The following is a 25,483-nucleotide window of genomic DNA, read 5'->3' on the forward strand; positions in this document are numbered from 1 at the left end:
CTTCTGCGCTTGGCGCACACGCAAAGCCATCTTGCGGCAAACTCAGAAGACCCCCTCCTGGCAATGTATGTCGCTGCCACGACAGCTGCGCACCACTCGCCCGCTTCTCTCCTTCGTCTTGTTTGAGCGCATTTGGGCCATGTGGGGACAGGTGCGAGGATGCCCCAATAACCTTGCATTTATTAATGGGCAGCGTGAACGGGCTGCGATATCGCTATCGCGTTCCACTGTCGAAGGTGAAGCTTAAGCGTCCTCCAATATTTTTCATGACTGGTGGGGTTTGATCAGTCACCACGAAGGTCCTCTACGAGATGTCGCGTTGTAGATACGACACATAACACAGTGACAAGAACCATCACTCACGAACCATTCTTTATTGGGCGAACCGGAGCCCACAAAACAAGTTACATTCGGGTAGAAAAATAGTGCCGGGCACATGAATCGATCGTCGAACAAGAGATTTACGATTAACAAGCGTCGGCTGTTCACGCATTATTCGTAGAAGATTCCAGCGGCATCGCTGGTGCTCGGGTGCCTTCCAGAATGCACAAATGTATTCGCGTTGCGCGTGAAATTTGGTGATAAAAATTGAACAAAACCAAAAATAAGACCGAACTTTCGAACACCTTCTGATGCATGCAGGCGCGTCATGCAATGAGAAGGGGATCCGGTGAAACGCGCCTACAGCAAGAAGACATACGAACTACGCGTGTCAATAGTATAACTAAAAGCTATCTTGCTCACAGGGACACGTTTGTCACATGAGGCTAAAAATTCTACAGCTGTAATAGAGTGGAGTGCAAGGGAGATGAGACGGCTTCAGAATGAATGAGAAACTGCATATTAAAAGTGACAGATGTTCCACGTTAATAGAACAGCTAAAATATTCGTTTTGGTAGAACATATATTGTGAAGCTACATATGATTTCAGTCTAATTCAGTTTCAGTATTCTCTTCGGCATGATAAAGAAGAAAAACCTTCGCTGTGAATACAGGAGCCAAAGAGTGAACCAAAGCATTACGTGCATTGAACAATTTGTAAGGGACATAAATGTCCGCATGTTAATGTCTATATATTGTCATAAAAGCGGTCTTTGGGAGGCAGCAAGGCCTAGGGACGTCAATTTTTGGTAGACATTTTTTTTAGTTGACAAGAAAACTGCCTTCTTTGAAAATGTTTCCTAATGCAAGTTGTTCTCTTCTATTTACACTGCAGAATAATTAAAACGATGATAAGGTAAAGCTTGTTTGCTAGTACACTTTCAGACCATTTGCACAGAACTAAACTACGTGTAAAGGATTCTGTGCGAACGTTTCAACCTTCTAGTGACACAAAACACGAACTTGCTGCTCATTAGGGTTTGTCTAGGAATGAGTTCGCTAAAGCTACTTCGGCGAACAACATAGTTGTGCAAACAATATGCTCTAGCCAGGACCTGCAATATACTTCGATATTCAAACATCCCAAATTCTGCTGGAGACAACGTTTCCTTTCGTAATTTCGGAAAGTCAAGTGGCATCATTTACGTCTTGCATTTTACTCAGCAGTCTTAAACGTCAAAAGAAGCCAGCATCTCCACACGATGCGTCCGGTTAGTTTATCACCCCGGCGGGAGAATGTCAGCGCTTATTTTTTCCTGCATGGGTGCATAGTCACGTTCATATACAAAACCGATGGGCGATTTACTGCACTTGCGCACTAGTCACACTGTTAAGACTGCCCAGCGTATGCGTCAAGGGATGTGCAATTCGGTAAAATGCATGTCTAGACGAATCTCCACACAATTAGCGGCCAGTATTCTGGCAGAGATGTGCGTCGATGTTTTCTCTCTTTGTGGACCGAAATCCACACTGCTTTCACTTCTACGGTGTTCCGTCCTCGTGAAATCCTTTGCGGTGTCTTTGGAGATGCGATTTGTGCTTAAAGGAGCGAGTACATATGTCGCAAACGAAAGGTCTGTCGTTACTGTGTGATTTGAGATGATGGTTAAGATCCGTTTTGTTTTTGAACGGTTTAGTGCATATTCGACAGATATGGGGTTTCAAACCTGTGTGAATCCGTTCATGATCACGCAAATTCGACCTGTACGCGAATGATTTCTCACATATTCCACATTTGTATGGTCTTTCGCCGGTATGCGTGCGGTAATGTGCAGATAGATAGTCAGCCCTTCTAAAAAATTTACCACATGTTTGACATTTGTGTTTCGACTTCTTTGCAGACGATTGAACACTTGCTCTGACGGCGCAGGAGCCTTGCTCCTCCAGTCCTCCAGTTCCAGTAGCATTCCTGCAAGGATACGGAAAAATTAGCTCAAAATGGCTCACTATTGTTATGGGACGACAAAACACATTTTGCCCAATAGAGTGTTTGACGGAAAAAATCGCGCGTGAATGGTAAGGCGACTCGCTCTTAGCGCTAAGATTCTGCATTGATATTTAGCGCTTGATTTGGGCTCCAGGTTGGCAGAATTTGAACGGTGGTTCTTTCGGTGCCCTGTGATGCTAACCTGGAAATGAATTTTCCTCGTTCGAGTGGCAAGCAGCACAGAAGCCTTGCATCATCTAATACATCGTATTTCCTTCACGAAACAGGTGCAGGAGATTAGAAGCATCTCTCAGTGACGGCAAGTTAAAAAACTAGCCAGTCTGAGTATCGAAAATACAACTCCGTCTTCAACACGCTCACAAGGAGTATTCAGGCAAAAGTCCAGAAGCGTGCTTTTGGTAGTGAGACATTTGGCATTGAGAAAGACGTTTAGCGTCGGGTAAAATAGGTCTCCGTTTTTTTGCGCAGCTCTTAATGACCCATTCTTACGGCGAGCGTCGGTGGCGCAACAGAGCGAAGGACAAGAGCGAAAGATGAAATAGCGAATGCGGAGTGGCAAAAGATGCGAGCCTTGAATGGTCGAGAGGCCGAGACCAATGAGAGGTGCCCCTTCAGTGACATGAGCGCGGAAGATTGGTTTCATGCAGACTCGCGCTACCACTCGTTTCGTAGTACCATCGGATGTCAGCCAGAGCGCTCATTTCGTGCTGTGATGAGCTCGTGTGGGCTCTCACTTTCGCATGATGAATTGCATGCTTGGATTATATTGGTCTGCAATTGTTTGCCAATCTCAGTTTATGCGCGTATTTTATGGAAGCCACACAGCACCAGCTATTACACTAGATCCTTCGATCAGTCATTTACAAAAGCCATCGCGCTTGACCTCTGCTATTTGTATCTCAAAATGTTTGCCTGAATATATCCCGTAATAAAAACACGTGCACAGCTGCTCTAAAATTTCACTTTATGGGCTATCCTAATGGTCGGTGAATTTTTCAGGAAAGATTGTCGCTAGGAAGAGTAGAAAGGTTCAGCAGAATGTTACACTCTACTAACACCTGAAGAGGAAAGCCTCCTGCATGCGTGGTAATGCCCGATATTGTACGATCTGACGGGTCAGACATAGTGAGCTGCCGTACGAAGTAAGCTTTTGGCACTGTAGGTTGACCTCCTCAACGTCACATGCAGGAACATAATGCATTCCTAAAGGTGATTTCGTTCTTGTTGTCATTGGCTCTCTTTATTTTCCGTCGCTCGTTCGTTCGCTCGTTTCTTTCCTTGGTTCCTATTCAGCCATTACTTGCTTGCTTGCTTATGGGGTGTGAGGCTATCCTGATAATATTTCGCTCTCACTAGAGGCGCTTTTTTGCGGGTATAAGCCATTGAAACTAGCCTATTGAGGCTCTCGATTTAAGAAACGGAAATGGCGCAGAGGCAAACTACTCGCGTCATTTCTGACATGTGTAGGTGGAATGACTCCCCGTTGTACGTCAATCGCCTTAACTTAAAGTCCTACACATCGAATACGAAGAAAAACTGCCGGGTTCAAGTTTTCCTGCAGTGTTTGTACGAAGTCATTTGATATTTGAGTCGCATTCGAACTGCACGCCGTTCGTACCGTAGGCATCATGAGAACGACACACACATAATCATTTCCCCCCATACGTAGCAGGCACAGAAACATCAAATACTTCAGTGATTTCATGTATAATGGATGAAATATGCTACCGAAGAAGTAAGTATTTTCTTTTTTTCTCAATAAGGTAATGAACGCTGCAAGCGTTGAGTTAAGGCAATGCTGGTGCTACAGCTTTTCTACCGTTTTGTGAAGAAAAATGCAACGGGCAGTCGAACAGAGACGGCGCATACAGTGTGTCTTTTGTACATCCTGCTGCCCGCTTGAAATGTCTGCGCCAAGCAGTACATGAACATTGGTCGCCATTCTTGCGGTAATATGCTTTTTACTTGTATACATGTATTTATTCTTGTTACAGTTGTTCACATGGCTCAAGTAATGTTATAGCTTGGTTCGAGTCATGTGGTGTTATCTTGTACGTCGTTTCTAATCATTACAGTGTGGCCGGCATCCAGACCAGATTATTTAGTTTAGAATGAGAACTTTCAAATAACGAAATTTCGTTCGACAGAGCCACTTAAACTGCGGCAAATTATCCATCATACCTTTTATTCAGGCATGCAAGTGGGAAAAATTATCAACTAGCTAAGCTTAAAAACAATAGAAGCTTAGAATTTACAAAGTTGATAATGATAATCATGGTTGAAGTTTATTGGCGCTAGGGCATCTAAGGCCAAAACGCGGCACGACATGTGGCTTGTTTTAGTAAAATTGTGAGTTTAGGAATAGGACCTAAAATAAAAGCTGTATAGACGCTTTCACATAAACTTTGTCTACATATACCTGTGCACCAATTTTAAAATATTTACTAAGATGAGCATAAGGCCTTACATTCATTGGTTATAGGCACAGATGATCAATTATTGTGGATTGTCCGTGACCCTAGCTTTACAATTCTTGCGTACGCAAGAGGAGCGAGAGCTCAGTCTTACTTTTGTCCATCAGACCATATCTCACCTGTGAGGCACAATCTCATGTTTGGGATGATACGAGATGATGTCTAGAAAGGTAACTTGTGCAAGATAATTATAAGCGTTCTTTTAAAGTTAAAAAGCGCATCCTCTGATCAGACCATGCCGGGATGGGGGGGGGGGGGGTATATTGTGTGAGTAAAGTTCCATAAACTGAGCCAATGGCTCTCGGTGAAGTTGAGTACATTGACTCAGGACATGTAAGACGGTTAAGTTCTCACCGCAGCGTGTGCACATCGTTGGGTCAGTTGCAGTGTAGAGGTATTTGTATGTGCCATAAATGTGTACTATTCTGTGTCGTGCCAGACAGACTTGGGTGAGTCGATCAAGCTTCAGCGGGAAGCATTTGGTTAACTGCGGTTTTAAAAGGTGCAGCCCATTTTCGACTACCCTATCCCAATCAGCTTGCCAATGATTACGGAGGGCCTTTCGTACCGCAGGTTTCATGTCTGCACCAGGTATACAGCTTACATCAATTGTATCCCGATGACACGCTTGTCCAGCATTTTTGTCCGACATTTCATTGCCTGCGATCACAGTGGCCTGGCACGAAGCCACTGTGGCATTCAGCTTGAATTAGTTGAAGGAGCTTGTTTATTAAGGGGTTTCGGCTTGCTTTGCCACAGGACAGGGGGGGTGGTGACAACGCTTAAAGAATGTGTGTATATTATAGACTTTTGTATCTTGTGGAGTACTATATACTCAACAATGATCAGAAAATCATATTGACCGCAAAAAAGACGGGGACATAGGAAGAAAACACATAAACAGCACAGGCGGTAACTTTCAACTGATTTATTCATAGCAGCCATAGTAGTTGAAAGTTACCGCCTGTGCTGTTTATGTGTTTTCTTCCTATGTCCCCGTCTTTTTTGCGGTCAATATTATTTGCAGTAAATACCAACTAGGCCAAACTGAAGTTCTTCTGAATGATCAGAATACCGTATGCTTCCACTGTAGAGATGCTGCTCTGGTTGCGCAAAGTTCTAAAGTTTGAGAAGTTTGGGCCATGGGTGGCACATGATACCGAATTTGCACACTTTGAAGCATCAGTGAAAAATGCAATAGATCTGTACTTGTCTCTAAGGGACATTAAATGTTGCTGAATAAGGATTCTTGGACAACTCTTTTTGTTAAGCTCTGTAAAGGAGAAGTCACAGGTGACTGGACATTGCTCCCAAGGTGGGAGGAATTCACCATAGTACTTTCCTGTAGATCTGTGAAAACTATTGCAAGTTTTTCAGCAACAGACATTACTGCTAATGGGAACGGCGGGGCGTGATACGGCCGGTTGAAGTACAGCTTGTTTGAGGACTGATCAGATATGAGTGCTTTGCATGGATGTTGTTTTAACGACATCGTTCTTATTGCATAGGTGACTCCGAGATATGTGCGCTGATAATCCAGTGGCCACTGATCCGACTCTGCATAGACACTTTGGACAGGGCTTGTACGAAGGTACTAAGTGCTAGGTGGATAGCTAAGTAATAGATAGGATCGAGTAGCTTAAGTGCTGCCTTTGAAGATGACTGGTAAACAATATATCCAAAGTCAACGCACGACAGCACAAGGCTTTTAAAAAGAGATAGGAGACAATTCCTATCTGTTCCCCACGACTGATGAAATAAAATGTTTAAAAGGTTGATAGTTTTAAGACATTTAGGCTTCAACTATTTTATATGTTGCATGAAGGTTAGCTTACTATAAAAATTTACTCCTATAAATATTTGTTCCTTTCTAATTAGTAGGCTTCTTCAATTCATCGTAATGAATGGGTCAGGACATACCCCTCTTCGTCTGGAAAACAGCACGCAGGTACTCTTCTCTGCACTTCACCTAAACCGGTTTTCCTCTGCCCATTCCGCGAGCCGATTAACACTTACCTGTATCTGGCGTTCACACATGGACAGATTGCAGGATTTAAAGCTGTCTTGGATGTCGTCCACATAGACAGAATAAGGCACCATGAATGGTATAGCAGAGGGGAGAGAGTTCATTTTAATTAGGAAAAGTGTGCAACTTAGCACTCCTCCCTGTGGAACGCAGTTTTCTTGAACAAAAGTGCGCGATAGTACATTGCCAATTCAGATTTCACATGGGTAATTTTGCAAGATGTTCAGCATATAAACACAAATTCCATAGGACGACAGGTGTTGCAGAATACCGTATCGCCAGGCAGTACGATATGCCTTCTCAAGTTCAAAGAATACAGATAGACACTTTTGGCTGTGTACAAATCCGTCACGTATATATGACTCATGGAGACCAAAATTATCGGTTGTAGACCTTGCTCCTCGGAAGCCAGTGTGGAGAGGGACCAAGATACTATTATATTCCAAAAAGAACACAAGACGACGGGTAATACTTTTTTCAAATACTTTAAGCGAACAGCTAGGGAGTGCAGTTGGTTTGTAATTGTTAACTAAGGAAGGGTCTTTGTCGTGTTTCAGTATTGGCAGGACTATTGCCTCCTTCGAAGATGACGGTACATGACCAGCTGCAAAAATTTTATTGTAAAGACATAAGATGCAGTTTACGGTCTCACCAGGCAGATTGTTGATTATTTCATGTTATTACGTCAGAGCATGGAGCCTAGCTGCCACAAGAGCCTAGGGCAAGCTTGAGTTCATGGAATGTTAGTTGTTTGTTGTATCCTTCTGATGACAACTTGTTTCGACGCAAAGGAATATTTTCATATATTTTCGTATGGTGCTAGAACTTTCGCTATAATTTTAGGAGTTTGATACCCTCTGAAAGTGCTCATCAAGAGTGTTTGCTTTATCTTCTATTGTATCGCCAGAGCCAGCAATGAGAGGAAAAGGATTTGCACGTTGTCCGTTTAGTTATCCCTATTATATACTTAGCTAACAACCGTGCATGAGTTTATGGAACATACGTAGCGTGTCCAGCTTTCGCTTTTGGCTATTCGGAGGATACGGGGGCCATTCGCTTTGCACCGCGTTATTTCTACTAGATTTTCTGTTGTTGGGTAGCAGAAAATCTACTCCATGCTTTTTTCTGGCGTTTCTTTGGTGTTTCAGTCTTTCTTCCACCACTGTTTTAGATTGACTTATACTGTGCAGGACTGAGGTATGCAGTTTTTAGCAGAACAGAGGATATCTTCAGTGATTTACGTGGTGAGTTCCTCCACACCTAGGTGCTCCACATCTTCAAGGGACAATTTACATAGGTTTCTAAATTTCAACCGGTCGGCACTATGAAGTTCACACTTTTCGGGGTAAGCTGGTCCATCGTGCCACTTTGTTATTTCTAGGAGTGTTGGGACGTGATCGCTCCCATATGAATTACTAATTCTCCATCCCTGGTATGGACGAAGTGATGCTGACCCTATGGCTAAGTCTATACACGAATACGTGCTGTGTGCAGGACTGTGAAATGTTGGCTCTGTCTTGGTAAATAGACAGGCTCTGGATGAAAGAAGGAACTCTTCAATTGCCCGTCCTCTCACATCAGATCTTGATTCACCGCAGAATGTGCTGTGAGCATTGAAGTCTCCGATTACTGTATATGGTTCGGGAACCTGGTCAATCAGCTTTTCAAATTCTGCTTTGTGAAACCGTTCATCAGGCAATATATATATATATATATATATATATATATATATATATATATATATATATGGAGCAAATAGATATAAGTTGGTTGAACAATACAGCCGGAACAGCCACTGCCTCAATTGAGCTTTGGCGTCATACATGCTAGCATGCTTCTGACTTTTGGGCTTTGATTGCCACACCACCTGAAGAATTGCCATTATTTCTATCTTTGTGGAAAATTATGCACTGTCTTAAAAAGTTCTTGTGTGTAGACTTTAAATTTATTTCTTGAACAAAGAACAGTCATGGCTGATATTACTCTACTAGACCTTTGACATCATCTAGATTCTTAAATAGGCACATGGCATTCTAATTAATTATTCGTGTAGTCATGTCGGGGAAGATTTTTGTTGTGTGTGTTCAAGAGCACGTGGTAAAGATGGATAGTATGTATACTAAAACGTAACCGTTTAAGTTAGCGGTCCCTTTCTTTGAGCAGTTAAAGGTATTTTATATCTTCTAGCGTGCTGGTGAAATCGCTGATCTTTCGCCATCGATGACGCCAGTGATTTTTGATCGAGCTCCACAACCTGTTCGGAGGCACTGGAGGATCGTGAACTAGGCACTGAGACTTGCGTCCCAGGCCGTGGAGTTTGGTTAAGCTTTGGAACCTGCGGAATTGAAGTCTGCAGGCCCACCTTCGATGATGATGGAGCAGCACTTGCTGCTGCCGCCAAGGAGGGCAGGCGGAGTGATTACCGGACCACTATCAGGGACCGCGGTAGACTCCCGAGGCGTTCGTGATGCTCCCCCCGTCGCGCCACCTCGGAATAGCTCGTTTGATCTAAGTATGAAAGACATTTCCTTGCTTCGTGAAATGTTATATTTTCTTTGACTCATAGCGGAATGATTTATTTTTTTCTTCTATTTAGGGCATGTCCTGGAGTAGCCTGGATGGCTTCCATGACACTTCTCGCAATGTGGAGATAAGTCGCGAGTGCCTGACGGATGATCGTTCGAGCTGCATTTCGCGCAAGTGTGCCTTCCATGGCATGTCTGAGATCCGTGCCCATACCTCTGGCACTTAAAGCACAGTGGAAGATTTGGGATGTACGGCCTAACACGTACTTTGATATAGCCTGCATCCAATGTAATAGGCAAGTACCAAAGGTTAGTACACTGTCCTTCGTTGGAAGTTGTTCATTCTTCCTGCGCATTAGGATTCTTTCTACCTTGATCACATTTTCCTCCTGGAAACCTCCAAGCAGTTCTTCGTTACTACGGTCCAAGAAGTCGTCCTGAGATTACTCCAAGGATCGTGTTCATGGTTCGCTGTGCCGACACAGTGACGGCTACATCGCCAATGCATTCTAAATTATTAATTTTATAATGTTACATTTTTTCCTTCAATTCAAGGAGGATGTCTCCATTGGACATCTTTGTGGCTTTGTAGCCACGTCCTGTAGTGTTTGCGAGGCATTGCGCCTACAAGAAGGGGGAGAATTTACACACGCACTTGTTGCCTTCAATGTGGATTGCTTGTTACTAAGGGAACTGTTCTTTATTGTTCTTCAAAAATAATTGAAACGTTGCATCGTTGCGAGCTCTTTTTAGATGGCGATCATAGGAAAGTGGTTGAATTCGGCAGCAGGAAAGTGGTTGTGTTCAGCAGCAGTGCCACTCGCCCATCACCGAGCCCAACATGGGGCCGGAGCAAGTCTTACGAGTGAGACAAGCCCTCGCCAGCTGTACGGTGCTACTATAACCCAATAAGGAGTACCCAATATTGGCCACCCACACAAGGTTAACCCTCTCTGCCAGGAAAGTCGGAAGTAAATAGAAGAGAGCAGAAGACAGGAAAGATTACACGGAAGAGAAAAAGATGCAGAATGTAGAGGGGGACAGGAAACCAAAACTACTGATTTCCCCCGCGTGGGTCAGTCCGGGGGTGCCGTCTATGTGAAGCCGAGGCTGAAGAGATATGTTGCCTCCGCCAAGGGGCCGTAAAGGTCCAAACACCCATCGGCTCAAGCCCCAGGATCCCCTTTTTGCGGACCCGGCAAAGCCGCTCAAGGTTAGACGCGGGAGGGTCCGACCCCCATGTGCTCGAGTACGTGGTGTCGCAACACACCAAATGCCTGCTGGCGCATACGCCCCCTGTGGGGTAGAGTTTACAAAGTTAACTACGAGAAAAATATATATATCGCAGTTAAACTAGTTACATATTGGGGAGCACTCCAAGCGGGCAACTTCCTGTATATTTTTTCGCAATTTTCTTGAAATCGATATAATGTGTCCGAATACTGGCGAATGATCTACCCATAACAGAGACACTTTCATAGCGGTGTGTAATACGTGAATTTGAGCACTTTCAATGTGCTATTTCATTGATTGAACCGTGGCGGTGTTATCATTGCTGAGTTTTAAAGATGTAGTTTTGTTATTTGAGTTTCTCAACGTTTTCTCAAGTATTTGACGAATCTAAAATGCAACTGCTTCAGTTATGATATCAAATTCCTCTAAATGCCACCAGCTTCAATACCCGTATGGTATGTTGCCAAGCACATTCATGCCTCTTTTCCAATGAACTAAGGTCGTAGATCCTGAGCGAAAGGTTCTTTCTTACGCCAGCACAATATTGTCTGAACAGCAGCTGGTATTTGTCATTTAAGTTATCGCAACATTTATCCATCGCGCAACTGAGTCAGTTCCAGCGTAATTCTTGCAGGAGTTTTACAGGAAAACAAAAACCCTGTTTTATTTCATGAGCCTGGGCTGCGATGAGCATCTTTCCTTCACAATCTTTACATATTCCGTAACAGGGAGTGTGTAAGCAGGCTACAAACCAGCAAGTCCACCGCCAAGTGCGGCGTGTTAACAGCATGGAATATCGGGCGACCTTGTATAGCTTCGTGGTTGTGGCATAGGGCGTGCAAAGAGCCTTGTCATCTCTGGTCGCGCTGTTGAACCACGAAGTTTGTCAAAGCGTGCCGCGCCGGCCGAACGCTCAAAAGTGCCAACGCCGTGTATGTTTCAGCCATCAGAGCGAGCCCACCCCCCCCCCCCAAGAAGAAATTACCGAGTATGGGCATGATTGTTACACTGGTATCCATCCCTGTCGTCTCTGACTTCCCTTGTAATGGAACGTTTCTAAATGGGAACTTACGTTGTGCCGTCTTCAAAACTGGCTGATGCTTCCTCCGTGCCAGCGCGGCTTCTGCTGGGCCTTACGTTATCGATGTTCCTGGTGGGCCCCAGGGGAAGGCAACTTGTGCTGCCATTGTCAGAATCTGTGTCGGCATCTGTATGGCATAAAAATATATTAAAGGTGTTCATTTGCCGTAGTGCAGGGGCCATTCATGGGAAATGAATATTTCGTGCTTAAGGCACTTGGCAAGAATCTTTTAGTGGTAGGACAACTTTACTGCTGTGCTTCCATACGCTGTGGTTTTTCTTTCTGCAAACATGTCTTGAAGGCATGCCAGAGCTTCGGGGCGATGGTGAAGCCAAACACGATCAAGATTGTGCAATATTGAATTCTTCTGAAGCTTATCACGTTTTATCTCAAACAATTGGCAAAATACGACAGTGCTCAAATTGAAAAAAGACGTCGTTCTCTTGGGCGTAATACCCTTGCCATATTATATTCTGTATTATCTAGTAATAAGCACATTAGATGCCTCAAGAAGTTCTTGCTTATTGTTAAACTATTACGAGCAGCAGCGTAGCCCGACGAAGGGAATGACATACTGAGGGGACGCATTTCTACCGAGGTATTTTAGCTTTTCAACGTATGCCCTTAGTTGATTGCCCTTTTATTAAAGATAGGTGCGCCATCCAAAGACTTACTCGCCTTTCAGATACTGATTTTCCGATACCCATTTATTTACTCCTGTAGCTGAATTTCTTATGCAACGGCTCTAAGCAATGCATGTTTAGAATCTATTTAGGAGCGCGCGAAAACGGCTCTCCTCGCCAGTGTTCCCGCGTAAGCTATCAATACACTAAAGGACAACTTTCAGAAAGATTTGCTCAATGCGCATATGTAAGAGTCGTGTTGCAGACAGTACATTAGCCTAGAAATAAATGCGGAAGTACAATTTCACGTGGAAATGCCACTCCAAGGTGCAACGGAAAGCGTAAAGTACATTAGATGTGTTGACTGTGTGAATAGCGCTGCAAGGATTGTACGCAGGGGCACGTTTTCCTTAAGTACACAGAAATTGCGTGACATTAAAGCAAAAGGAAAACGCGAGACGTCCTGAAAGGCAGTGGTTACGGTAGAAACCTCCCCAGGATGACCATCGACGCCAGTACAAATAGCATAAGAATTGTAGGGACACGCCGCATTGTCAATTACACCTTTATGTATATTATGAAGGCCGGAGAGAAGTAGGCTAAGAACGTGGACTGCACTCCTACACCCACATGCCTAGGTGTTTATGCCTTGGTATGCCACAGCAAACATTATACGCGGATTCCCAACCACCGGAACCAAAGATACGAGTTTTATCTTTGACTTCGAATGAAATACACTGCGATATCATCGACGTAATTTAAGGAACGCATTTTTTATTGTGTGGCATTCTCAATTTAGTCCTGCCGCTAAAGTCGCGACGTTCACCGGGCCTGCGAAAGAGGTTGCGTAGATACGGGCAGAACGAATAATGCTTGACGCATCCAAGGAAGGCTAATCACCTTACAGAAAATTGAATTCAGCAGAAAGCCGGTGTTTCAGCATTACGTAAGTTTTCTAGTTAACAAAGCGTTTCAGTTTCGAAGTAATGGCACCCTCATTGGAAATCTTTGGCTACTGTGATTGTTGCTAATTCAATACGAATAATGTTTGAGTTTCAGAAGCGCCTAGTTGGCACATTTGGTAATTTATGGTAACATGCACAAGCTCACCAATAATTTTTTTTGTCATTGCGGTATATTTGCAATAATTTTTTGAGGTTGTTTATGCTGCGGCTGTAGGTTGGCTTTCTTGGCATAAAGAATGAAGAGATCGAGTATAGGCTGTTTTCGGGTGCCCCGAATTCTGTGGTGTAACTTATGCATTCGGCAGCAGCGGGATATATCTTCTGCTCGTAACATGCTATTGGTGAATATTTCTGAAACTCTGCCTAAAACGGTAGAGCACCGTAACGTCCCACAGCATAGACATCTGAAATGCCGGACCAATTGCACATCACACTCGGCATTCCCCTCAAAGCACTTGCTTTGTCATCCAGCTTGATTGGTATAAGGGAGACATTAACAAGTTGCCAGCAGGTCAAACGCACTGAGATTCTGTTTGGTAAATGAAATTGTGGACCAATGGTCAAGCGATGATTCAATTTACGAGTGAATTAATCATTCTATGGAATGAACATTCTCGGCTTCTGCCCTTATCTAGGAGCGTGCTTTACCAGCCCACCTATTCAAGAACAAATTCTTTCAAAAACTTCTACTGCATAGGCGACGCATGAATTTGCGTATATAAGATAAAACAAAAATTTCTTAGTAAGGACAGTTATAAGCTGGCTGATGCGGAAACCACCTTGGTGGCGCTGGTAAAGTGCATCTTTATTCACTATAAGTGTACCGCATCCACGGTAACCATAGGAGCCATCTGCCATATTTGTGGTAAAGGCGAGTGACAATCGCCTACATACCGTCGACGTTGCAAGTCTCGTCGGTCATCGGCATGCGCTGCAAGGTGTCATCAGAAATCCTACAAATAATGAAGTAGTGGACAGACAGTTACAAGCTGTGACAAATAAAGGCGAAATTATCTTTCACACAACCAAAGTTCAGAAAAAGCAAAGTCCTGTTTTGTAAATGCACTACTCGCAACGGTTAATTCTCAATAAATACCTACTATGCTGGCTGGCCTAATATGAATGGCACACTCGGGGCAATACATGGTGGAGAGCACTCATTCAACTTAGACGAAACGGCGCCTTGGCTTGCACAAATACTGTCAGTTTACCTGTAGAAGTACTTACAACATGTAGTATGTAGTTTGCTATGCAAAATTTTTGCGGCATTTGCTGCAGTGTCAGAATCCTAAGAATAATTTCTGAATAACATCTCTGAAAGGGTTTCTGCGTCAATGAAACAGGTTGAAGTATTACAATGACACTGCGCAGATGGTGTCTGATATTACGATGCAAACCAGCGCTAATGTTAGAATAATTAGTATGTGTGGCTCCCTGATGGGTTTCGGCAACGCCGTGGTGAATGTGGCGTTGTCATGCCAATGACAATCAAGACTCATGGATCAGGCAGCTATGAGGAATATATCAAATTTCAGGTAATATTTGAAATTATAGGCTTAATTGACTAGCTCTGAGGAATACAAGCAGGTTTCTGCCTCTTAGCCAAGTATTAATTTGAATACTTACGAACAAAATGACGAGTTCGAATGAAATAATGATTAATTAGAATGCAGTTTTTCAATGTTTGTTTTCAAGCGATGCAAAGTTTGCTTCTATATCACTCGCTTGAGCCTATATACGAATTTTTCGAAGGACAAGGATTCTTCTGAGAACCCTTGAAAAATATCCTAAGGCAGATGCAATTGTTAGCAAGAATATAGCTGAAATGCGACGTGCAACTGCTTTCGTTCACAAATGGTAAAGGGTACCGTAGAATACCATGACTTCCCACTTCTTTATCGCTGTGGTACTAACTCACCCCAGTTTGCTATATAGAAAAAAAATCTGAACTAGGTAATCTAAATTTAGGTTGTCAAAAAACAATAAAAACAGAAACACATACCTTCTTTGACCACACAACTCCAAGCGGCAAAAGTATGCTTTCCTCTAATGCGCATTTATTGCCTTTAAGGAACAAATGCAACGGGAAGAACAATCGTTTTAAAATGAGTAGCAGCTTTTCAAGCACGGGGCTTACTTTTCAGTAAAGTAATGCTTTAAGCGGTCAGTACCAACTTTGTCCCATTCTTTTGTTAATTGGCAAATGACAGTATTACTGCGCACTTTGACGAGTTGTCCAGAAAACACCTATGGTTCGGCATACCAACTGTTCACCGCCGTTAGAACTAATTCCGAGGTTTTCGTGCAAGAGCCATGACCGGATAAACGCATACCAAATTTAGGCGGACTGCGCAAAAGTTTTCACCATCGGGGTTCTGTAAGGAGCCCCTTAGTGCAAATACACAAGAGCATTTTTACAGTGCGCTTTCATCTAAATACGGTGGTGCCATCCGGAATTGTTCCCGGGACTTCAACTTATAGCACTCCATTGCATGTGTGCATTGCACGAAGTATACATCAATGGAAAATATTTTTGTCTGTACGTATACGTTCGCTTCATGTTCTGAAAAATCTTATCCTGAGCACTAAACCGCTGACTTTGCGCTGACCATGGCAATATTTTCTCATCGCCCTTGCGTCGACGCGTCTTGATCTAAGAAAGCAACCAATTTCAAAGCTCAAGCCGGCTGCAAAAAAGACCCGTTTCAGGTGGGAACAAATGTACAGATGTTAAAGGCTAACACGTTGGTCGTGTCTAAGGGTAACAGTATTCAACGAAAAAGATTTACAAGTGGCGAAGCTCACGTTGTGTATGCGCCCAAAGTAGATGAAGCCTCCTGGGTACCGTCACGCCTTGTACTTGGTGTTGTTTTGTCCTTCATGCTTAAGTCAAGAGGCGTGCATTCGTTGCTGCGGTCTTCAGCCATGGCTGCTCTTTCGATGTCCTGTAACTGGCGTGTATTGTCGGCTGCACGTTGTTGAATCACCGCGAATGCGTACTCAATGCCAAAAGAAGAACGGAAACTAATCAAACATTTGTCACTTCAGTGTTTCGATTAAAATGATACCGCATATCTGGACAAAAACTAGACGTTTGAGTCCGCCACTAGCTTGACACTAATGTGCAAATTTTTGAACTCCAGCGTAGGCGCCCCGATTACCCATTCTCGCTTTCCGCCAAATTATTTACCCAAAATAAACCTCACCTAATACGAAAACAATGCATTTATTGGATGATATCGCTACTTTTCTTTGGTGCTTCCCTCAAAGTGAAGAGCACATCTTGCTGGGAAGAAATTTTTGCTCGTGGAAGCGCTACTGGTAGCGCAGCAGATACGAAAACTAAGTTAGCCTTAACTAGCGTATGATTCCAAAACCTATAGTGTTGGGCTGCTGAGCACAAGGTCGCGGAATCGAATCCGAGCCATGGCGGCCGAATTGGTGCGAAATGCTAAAACACCCGTGTACTTAGATTTCAGTGCACGTTAAGGAAGCCCAGGTGGTCTAGATTTCCGGAGTCCTCCAACTGCGGTGTGCCTCATAATGAGAAAGTGATCCTGCCACGTAAAACGACGTAATTTTTTTATTGCCAGACGCTACGATTCTGCTGACTGCTGCGGCATTCTCTAGCTCATTTGACATAAAACAGGTAGTTCTTTATCACCTGACGAGTGGTGCTTGCTTTGTTGTGTTGCCCACGAATTCCAGTACTGTCTTCGCTAACCCTTAGCAATACAGAACTGCAACTGCTTTGCACATGTCGCGCTTCTTCGGTCGCGAACGCTCATGCGCCGTGCATAGTCGTATCTCAATCAGACCCGACACATTTGCTACAGTTTTGTGTGATTGCTCCGCAGTCATCAATAGCGTTTCACGCCCCGCACTAAAACTAGTGCTGTTGTTAAAAATAAACGCTGCTGCCCACTCCGCACCTAAAAGAATTGTGTTTTACAAGCCGTAGTTGAATATGGATGAAAACAAACCATGTTCCAAACCTTTAAAAGATTGCAAATATGGAGCCACAACAAATAAGGTTCACGAGCAGAAACAAGTCGGGTCAGCAGTCGAGTCAATTTTCCCTGTGCTCTACCCGTGAGTGGACTCGCGCTCCTGTTTTCGCCAGCGTTTGAATAACAAGGGGGACAGTTGCCATTTACTGGTGCTTGATGAAAATTGCTGTGGTACAAATGTTCCCGCCGCTGCAAACACGCGTGAATAATGAGAACAAATCGAGAAAAGTTGAGATGCCTATGGTTTTTGAGCTTGTTATACACATCGCGCCTCAGTCTGCTATCTGTATTTTCTGTAGCTATGCCAGATGAACATACTTATACACAGCATCACGAGGCGGTTTTAACACGCTAGGGACTCAGAAAACGTTAACTTGATGAAGTAAATTATATCTGCTTTTATTGCGTAAGCAAGAGTGAAAAGTCTCGCAAACAGTGTGATTGCAGCGTAAGAAGAAAAATAGTCTCTCAGAACGCTAGCAGTCTACATCCGCAATGCATGTCACACAGGAAGTCGACAGAGGCTCATTAGGTGATACATGTGTAGTCCAGTAATTGATTTCTTCAAGAAAACAGACAGGTGAGCTAATTGGTGCTGCATAACTTCTGGCGAAGAGCAAAAAGGCACGGAGGATAACAAGAGTGAAGCGTTGCGCATTTGCTCACTTCTATTGTCCTACGTGCCCGTTCTCGCTTTGCCCCAACTAATTTATATCTTGCTACTGCCTTTAGGAATGGATATACGTGACAGTATGTAGCATTCGTAGAGGAATATGTGCTCCAAATGCTAAATGGAAGGGCATTTATTTCCGTGTTTAGTAGATTCAATGCTTTCTAAGTAAATCTGTAAATAAACATTGAGGTTCAGTGCAAGCATATCGGGACATTGGTCACTTAATTACGTAAAGCTCGTAAGTAAATTTTTAACTCAACTTTCGCAGCACTTTTGCCGCTGCGTGACACTGTCTAGCAAATACTTTTATTTATGCAATATATTACTTGGAAAATGAATGATAACGGTGCTTCTTCTTGGCTGCCGCAAAGTTGATGCTTGCTAAGCGTGTTCAGCATCGTTTATACAATCCTAGGTGGGAAAATGAGTGGTTGTCAAGGAAAAACGTACCGCACCCAAAGTTCCCATTACGATGACCTGCCCGCAATCAACAGAAATATCTTTTGCCATAAACCTTCGTATTTGAAACTTTCGCCAGCTTGCCCTTCAGCATGCCATTGTGTCGGCTACTGTATGACATTTCTTTCTCATTCGATAATATTTTACTTGCTTGAGTACCGACGACGTATGCAGCGTGCATTGTTTCGTTTCTTTTGCGTCTTTTCGCCATGTTCACTCGCCCAGGTGACCCGTCTTTTGCGTATATTGTATTTCATTTGTGGAAAGAGAAATGGGGCGTCTGCGCAAGCAGGCGTTTGGTGTGTTGCGACACCACGGACCCGAGCACACGAGGGTTGGACCCTCCCGCGTGTAGCCGTGCGCGGCTTAGCCGTGTCTGAGGAAAAGGGGATCCTGGGGGTTGAGCCGATGCTGGGTGTTTGGACCTTTAAGGCCCCCCGGCGGAGGCAACACACCCCTTTGGCCTCTGCTTCACATAGACGGCACCCCCGGACTGACCCACCCGGGGGAAATCGGCAGTCGCCTTTTCCTGTCCTCCTCTCCAATCTTCGTCTTTTCTCTCCCACTTTCCCATCTTTCCTGTCTTCTCTTCGCTTCTTATTACTTCCGTATTTCCTGGCGGCCAGGGTTAACCTTGTGCATTATGCCCAACCTCGGGTATACGTATTTGGTTATAGTGGGGATGTACCGCTGGCGTGCGCAGAACTGGATACTTCCCGTCCTGTGTCGTCCCCTGGTTGGGCTCCATGGTGGGTGGCGGCCACCCCTGCTGAATATTATTATTACTTATGGAATCAAATTTCCCTCCACTACCTGATCGCTCCTTCAAGAGGGGGCGCACCGAAGATTCTTTCAACTTCTTCATGAGTCACAAAGAAACATTCCCAAAATACCATGTCATCCACAGTCAACATGAAAGCAAGACAGTACGAACAATATCTCCTTTTGTTGTGGCAAAATCATTGGCAAACTCCATCGGCCCAGGTTACAAAGTAACTAAAATGGGAAGCGGCGATCTTCTTCTTGAACTTCGTGACAAGACACAGTACAGCAAACTGTCAAAACTAATTGCTTTTGGAGACATTCCAGTTTCAGTAGGCCCACACAGATCTTTGAACACTGTCCGCGGTGTCGTCTCTGAAGATGACCTGCTCGATCTTAGTGAAAGTGCACTACTTGAGGGATGGCAAGATCAAAATGTAGTAAAGGTCCAGAGAATAACGATTAGGCGAGACGGCAAGGAAATCCCCACAAAACACATAATCTTAACTTTTGGAACTAGCAACTCACCCGACTCAATAGAAACAGGATACTGCAAACTCCGTGTAAGGCCATACATTCCTAACCCACGCCGATGCTTCAAGTGTCAGCGGTTCGGGCACGGTTCACAAAACTGCCGAGGGCGCACTACTTGTGCAAAATGTGCATCAAACGAGCACTCATCTGACACTTGCACTTCCACCACCCATTGCGCTAACTGTGACGGGGATCACCCAGCGTACTCTCGTTCTTGCCCATCGTGGAAAAAAGAAAAACAAATCATCGAAATCAAAATCAAACTGAACCTTTCCTACCAAGAGGCGCGCAAGCGCTTCTCGATGAACCAATCTAGTCCGTCTTACACCGATGTGGCGCGCCGGGGGGCAGCGCTACATCATTCGGCGGCCGCCCAAGTCACACGGAGTGTGACGGCGGTCACGCCACCAGCCCCCTCCGGCCGGAACAGCCAGCGCTGTTCAGGCCCCCTCAAAGGAGGAACAGCAGACCCTCAGGCCTGTTGAACCCAGGGCCACTGCGCGTGCAGATAGGCCCACCACCCCCGCGAACGTGCCCGCTGCGCAGGCACTATCCACCGCCTCAGACGAGGTGATGGACACGAACGCAAATCCGGCGTCTCAGACGCCCAAGGAACGGCGCAGCTCCCTCGAGCGCGTCCGGAAGCTAGAGAGATCTCGTTTCACGGGGCCTGGAAAGGTCCCGTGAGATAACGTAATCTATATTTCTTAGACACACAGCACAAAACACATACATTATGGATACACAAATAATACAATGGAATGTGAGGGGTTTACTCCACAACCTAGACGACATTAAGGAACTTTTACATAGGTACACCCCAAAGGTGCTGTGTGTCCAAGAAACACACCTTAAACCTTCACAAACAAACTTTCTCCGACAGTATGCCATTTTCCGGAAAGACCGCGACGAGGCCCTTGCCTCGTCGGGCGGTGTGGCAATAATAGTAGATAAGTGTGTTGCCTGCCGGCAGTTACCCCTTAAAACGCCCCTAGAGGCAGTTGCAGTCAGAGCAGTGCTTTTTAGTAAGCTGCTGACAATTGCATCATTATACATTCCTCCAAACTATCAGCTCTCCAAAACTGAATTTGAGAGCTTTATTGCGCAACTCCCGGAACCCTACATTGTCGTCGGAGACCTAAATGCTCATCATACCTTATGGGGTGACTCTCGGTGTGATGCCAGAGGACGTGTGATTGAAAACTTCCTCTTCAATACAGGGGCATGTTTGCTAAATAAGAAGGAGCCAACCTTTTACAGCGTTGCGCACAAGACATTTTCATCTATAGATTTATCCATTGTTTCAAGTACAGTCGTGCCGTACTTGGAGTGGAAAGTACATAAGGACCCATACGGGAGTGATCATTTCCCGATTGTATTAAAATTAAGGAAACGGGACGAGTGTTATCCACATGCACCCCAGTGGAAAGCTGACTCAGCGAACTGGCAGCGATATGGAGAGCTGACATATATGACCTGGGATGATATTCGTGCGCTTAGTATCGACGATGCAGTGTCATATTTAACAGCATTTATTGTCGACGTAGCGTCGTTATGTATCCCGCAAACAAATGCATCGCCTAATAAACGACGTGTTCCCTGGTGGAATGATGAATGTAAGGAAGCACGAACGAAACAGAATAAGGCTTGGAATCAGCTCCGTGACTCTCCGACTATCGAAAACCTTATCAACTTTAAGAAAATAAAATCAGAAGGCAGAAGAACGCGCCGCCGTGCCAAAAGGGATAGCTGGCAAAAATACATTTCCGGAATAAACTCTTATACAGACGAAATAAAAGCCTGGAACAGGGTAAACAAATTAAAATGCCGTGAAACTCATCCTCTACCATTAGTAAACACACAAGCAGACACTATTGAGGACCAAGCTGACTGTCTAGGAGCACATTTCGAGCACATTTCCAGTACATCTCATTACACAGAAACATTCCTAAAATACCAGCGACTAGCAGAACAGCTGCACTTGGGTCGGGAAAGCGCATCAAATGAACCATACAATCGTCCATTTAGTATGGCTGAGTTCCAGGCCTCAGTGAACTGTTGCAACAAGTCCACTCCAGGAAGTGATAGAATATTGTATGAGATGATCAGACACTTACACCCTGAAACCCAAAATACACTACTGTCACTCTTCAATTCCATGTTCTCTGCCGGCTACATTCCTTCTGCCTGGAAGGAAGCAATCGTAATCTCCATTCTCAAAGAGGGCAAGGACCCTTCCTCACCGAACAGTTATAGGCCTATAGCTCTGACAAGTTGTCTATGCAAATTATTTGAGAAAATGATTAACCGTCGCCTCATCCATTTCCTTGAAAGCAACAAGATACTCGATCCCTTTCAATGCGGTTTTAGGGAGGGTAGATGCACAACAGATCACCTTGTCCGCATCGAGACAAATATCCGAGATGCCTTTGTCCACAAACAATTTTTTCTATCAGTATTTTTAGACATGGAAAAGGCATACGACACAACCTGGCGCTTTGGAATCCTCCGTGACCTGTCTGAAATGGGAATTCGAGGTAACTTGCTGAACGTGATTCAGAGTTACCTCTCCAATCGCACGTTCCGTGTTAGAGTTGGTAACGTTCTCTCTCGTCTATTTACGCAAGAGGCTGGTGTTCCGCAAGGTGGTGTGCTGAGCTGCACTCTTTTTATAGTCAAAATGAACTCGATGCAGACTGCCATACCAAATACTATGTTTTATTCTGTATATGTGGATGACATCCAGATAGGTTTCAAATCATGTAACCTAAGTATCTGCGAGCGGCAAGTACAGCTTTGCATAAATAAATTATGTATGTGGGCGGACAAAAACGGTTTCAAGCTAAACCCACAAAAAAGTACATGCGTCCTGTTTTCTAACAAGAGAGGTATACTTGCGGACCCCGCAATAGATCTAAATGGAGAGCGGCTATCTGTGAGCCATGAACACAAATTTCTAGGAATCCTTTTAGACAGTAAGCTGACTTTTGTACCACACTTGAAGTATCTGAAATCAAAGTGCCTCAAGACTATGAATCTGCTGAAGCTCTTGTCACGCACATCTTGGGGAAGCGACAGGCGGTGCCTTTTAAAACTTTACAAAAGTCTAATATTAACACGGCTTGACTATGGAGCAATAGTTTATAATTCTGCGGCACCTAGCGCTTTGAAAATGCTAGATCCTATTCACCACTTAGGCATCCGCCTTGCCACAGGTGCCTTTAGGACTAGCCCTGTGCAAAGCCTCTACGTCGAATCAAACGAATGGTCATTACACTACCAAAGGACATATTTAACTTTCTCCTACGCCCTGAAAGTTAGCTCAGATGTTAAACATCCTTGCCATTCCACTATCCGCGACATGTCCACTGCTAGGCTGTTTCGTAACCGCCTGGCCACTAGGCCTCCTCTGTCCCTCCGGTTGGAAGCACTCTCAGAAAACACTGGGGTCTCTCTTTTACACAATGTCCTAATGCCTCCTACAAGGCTTCCACCGCCTTGGGAGTGGCAGACTATAAGATGTGACATCTCCTTCTTAGAAATATCGAAACAAACACCTGAGGCTCACATACAATCGCATTTTCTAGAACTTAAAGAGAAGTATTCCTGTGACGAATATTACACTGATGCTTCAAAGTCTCCTGCTGGTGTTGCTTACGCAGCTCTCGGACCCTCATTTTCAACATCAGGGCCACTAAACCCACACACCAGTATCTTTACGGCAGAAGCATACGGTGTACTTTCGGCTAATAAACACATAAGGCGCACAAATGTCGCTAAGGCTGTTGTCTTTACAGACTCGCTAAGTGTCGTGAGAGCGCTAATTAGTTTACGAAAGCATAAGAATCCCGTTTTGAATGAGTTGTATAGTTTGTTGTGCTCCGCATATATCTGCAACCAAGCGATTATCCTATGCTGGGTACCTGGCCATAAAGGTATAAAAGGCAACGTAGCAGCTGACGAAAACGCCACGTCAGTGAGTTTTAGCGACACAGATGGAAATATCCCCATTCCTGCCACAGACCTAAAGCCCTTTCTGCGCCGTAAATTGAGGAAACATTGGCAAGCAGAGTGGGATACACAAACATTGAACAAGTTACATATTATACAACCAAGATTGCGGAATTGGATAAGTGACAAAACAGCACGGTACAAAGAAGTACTTCTTTGCCGATTAAGAATAGGACATACTTACAGTACTCACTCCTACCTCTTAACTGGCGGGGAACCTCCTACTTGTAGTAGGTGCGGCGATGGCCTGACTGTCATCCATGTTCTTATCCAGTGCCCTGCAATAGAAACGGAGAGGAAAAAGTGTTTCCCTTCTGCATATCGCGAAATATACCTCTCCATCCTGCATTTTTTCTTAGTGACGAACCGTTTTTCAAACTCCAAACAGTCTTAGATTTTTTAGACGAAACTGACAGCCTGAAAATCATTTGGCCAGGAAATTTTAACACGTGATTACCAGCCCTTGCACTCGAGGGCCGTCTTGATGATTTAATGTAACTGTTGTCTCGTTTTCGTATGTTTTTTATCAAAACACAACTGCCATCGTTCACGTCCATAATTAATCAGTGTCATTGTTTTACTAGCTATATATTGACGTCATCTACAGCGAAAGTTTTTAGGCCCTTAAGGCCAGAATACATGGAGCGAACTTTCACGACGAAGTTCGGGCGGCAGAAAATCTGCCGCTCCGCGACGCCGTATGTTCGTCGGGCCGCGCTACATGGAGCGAAGACACGGCGGCCGCCGCCGGCGAGTCACTGCGTTGTTATCAGTGTGGCTAGACGAGGCAAAAGCGCTGTAGTGAAACACATGACAAAAAAAAACTTTAACGACAACTATTATTGCTTTTGAATAGCGGAACACTCTAAAAAGGCGTAAAATTTTGTTTAGAAATGTCCCACAGGATGGCACGCTTCTGAAGAGCCGAAATTAATTTGTCGTTAAATTGCAGCCGTGCCTGTTTGGATACCATGAATACGAAAAGCGGGAGACCAGCGTGAACGATAGAGCGGGATCGGGATACACGGACAAGCGGGGAAGCCAGGTCGGAAGTCGGGACGGATAGTGAGACCTGATTGGCTCGCTTTGGGGCGCCGCTCGTTTGCCGCTTCCGGTATCGCCGACGCCCGACGAACTTTTCTGCGCCAGCTGGATTGGCGGCGAACGACGATTTCTCCGCCGCCGCGCGTCGCGCGTACGCCGCCGGGCGTCGAACGCCGACTATTCGTCGCATATTCGCTCCATGTATTCTGGCCTTTATACAGCCATGTCACACCTACCATAATAAATTCACTGTCCACCCCATTCAGAATAAATCCTTTAAATTACCATTTGTCATGGCGCTCTTTGGCCATAACTTGCCCTTGCGCCTTTAAAAACCACATATCATCATCATCAATTTTAGCACGACAGCGGCCTCCCGCATGGCATGGCCGGCGTCCTGCGCCGGCGTCCCCGTGAGCGAAAATGTTCGTACTGTATAGAGCATCGCACGCGTAATGCGAAGACGGGGTGTCGTTCCCCACCTGCGGCAAGTTGCTTTTTTATCCACTTTCAATTCCAAGAAATAATCATTTTTTAAATTCAGTTAGTAAGCAAAAGTAATTTCCCCTATGTGGTCCTTGGTATCGTCGTTTGTTGCCTACTTGTGATTAATAAAAAGCGGGCCCCTCGGTGAACCACCTTTCGTTCTTTACATATTGAAGTACATGTACATACCACACCTTGCTGTATGACTTACTGTATAGGTGGCTCATAGTGCCACACCGTTCTGTCAC

At 44.6% G+C, this 25,483-nt stretch overlaps 1 protein-coding gene across 2 annotated transcripts in view; it reads right to left on the reverse strand.

Annotated features, from left to right (window-relative positions):
• LOC135919787 (zinc finger protein 567-like) overlaps positions 1 to 25,483 on the reverse strand; it is a 136,653-nt gene that overhangs the window by 107,212 nt on the left and 3,958 nt on the right. Inside the window, exons 2-3 of one of the 2 annotated variants that reach the window (XM_070526055.1) lie at positions 16,062 to 16,207; positions 14,151 to 14,209 (exon numbers count right to left, since the gene is read on the reverse strand). In XM_070526055.1, coding sequence (XP_070382156.1) covers positions 14,151 to 14,209; positions 16,062 to 16,183 — 181 coding nt within the window. In that variant the 5' untranslated portion in view covers positions 16,184 to 16,207. Of the gene's footprint in view, positions 1 to 14,150; positions 14,210 to 16,061; positions 16,289 to 25,483 lie in introns of those variants that run through there. The other variant, XM_070526054.1, reaches the window with a different exon arrangement.

The sequence above is a fragment of the Dermacentor albipictus genome, chromosome 9 (assembly GCF_038994185.2).
Source record: "Dermacentor albipictus isolate Rhodes 1998 colony chromosome 9, USDA_Dalb.pri_finalv2, whole genome shotgun sequence".
Classification (NCBI taxonomy): domain Eukaryota; kingdom Metazoa; phylum Arthropoda; class Arachnida; order Ixodida; family Ixodidae; genus Dermacentor; species Dermacentor albipictus.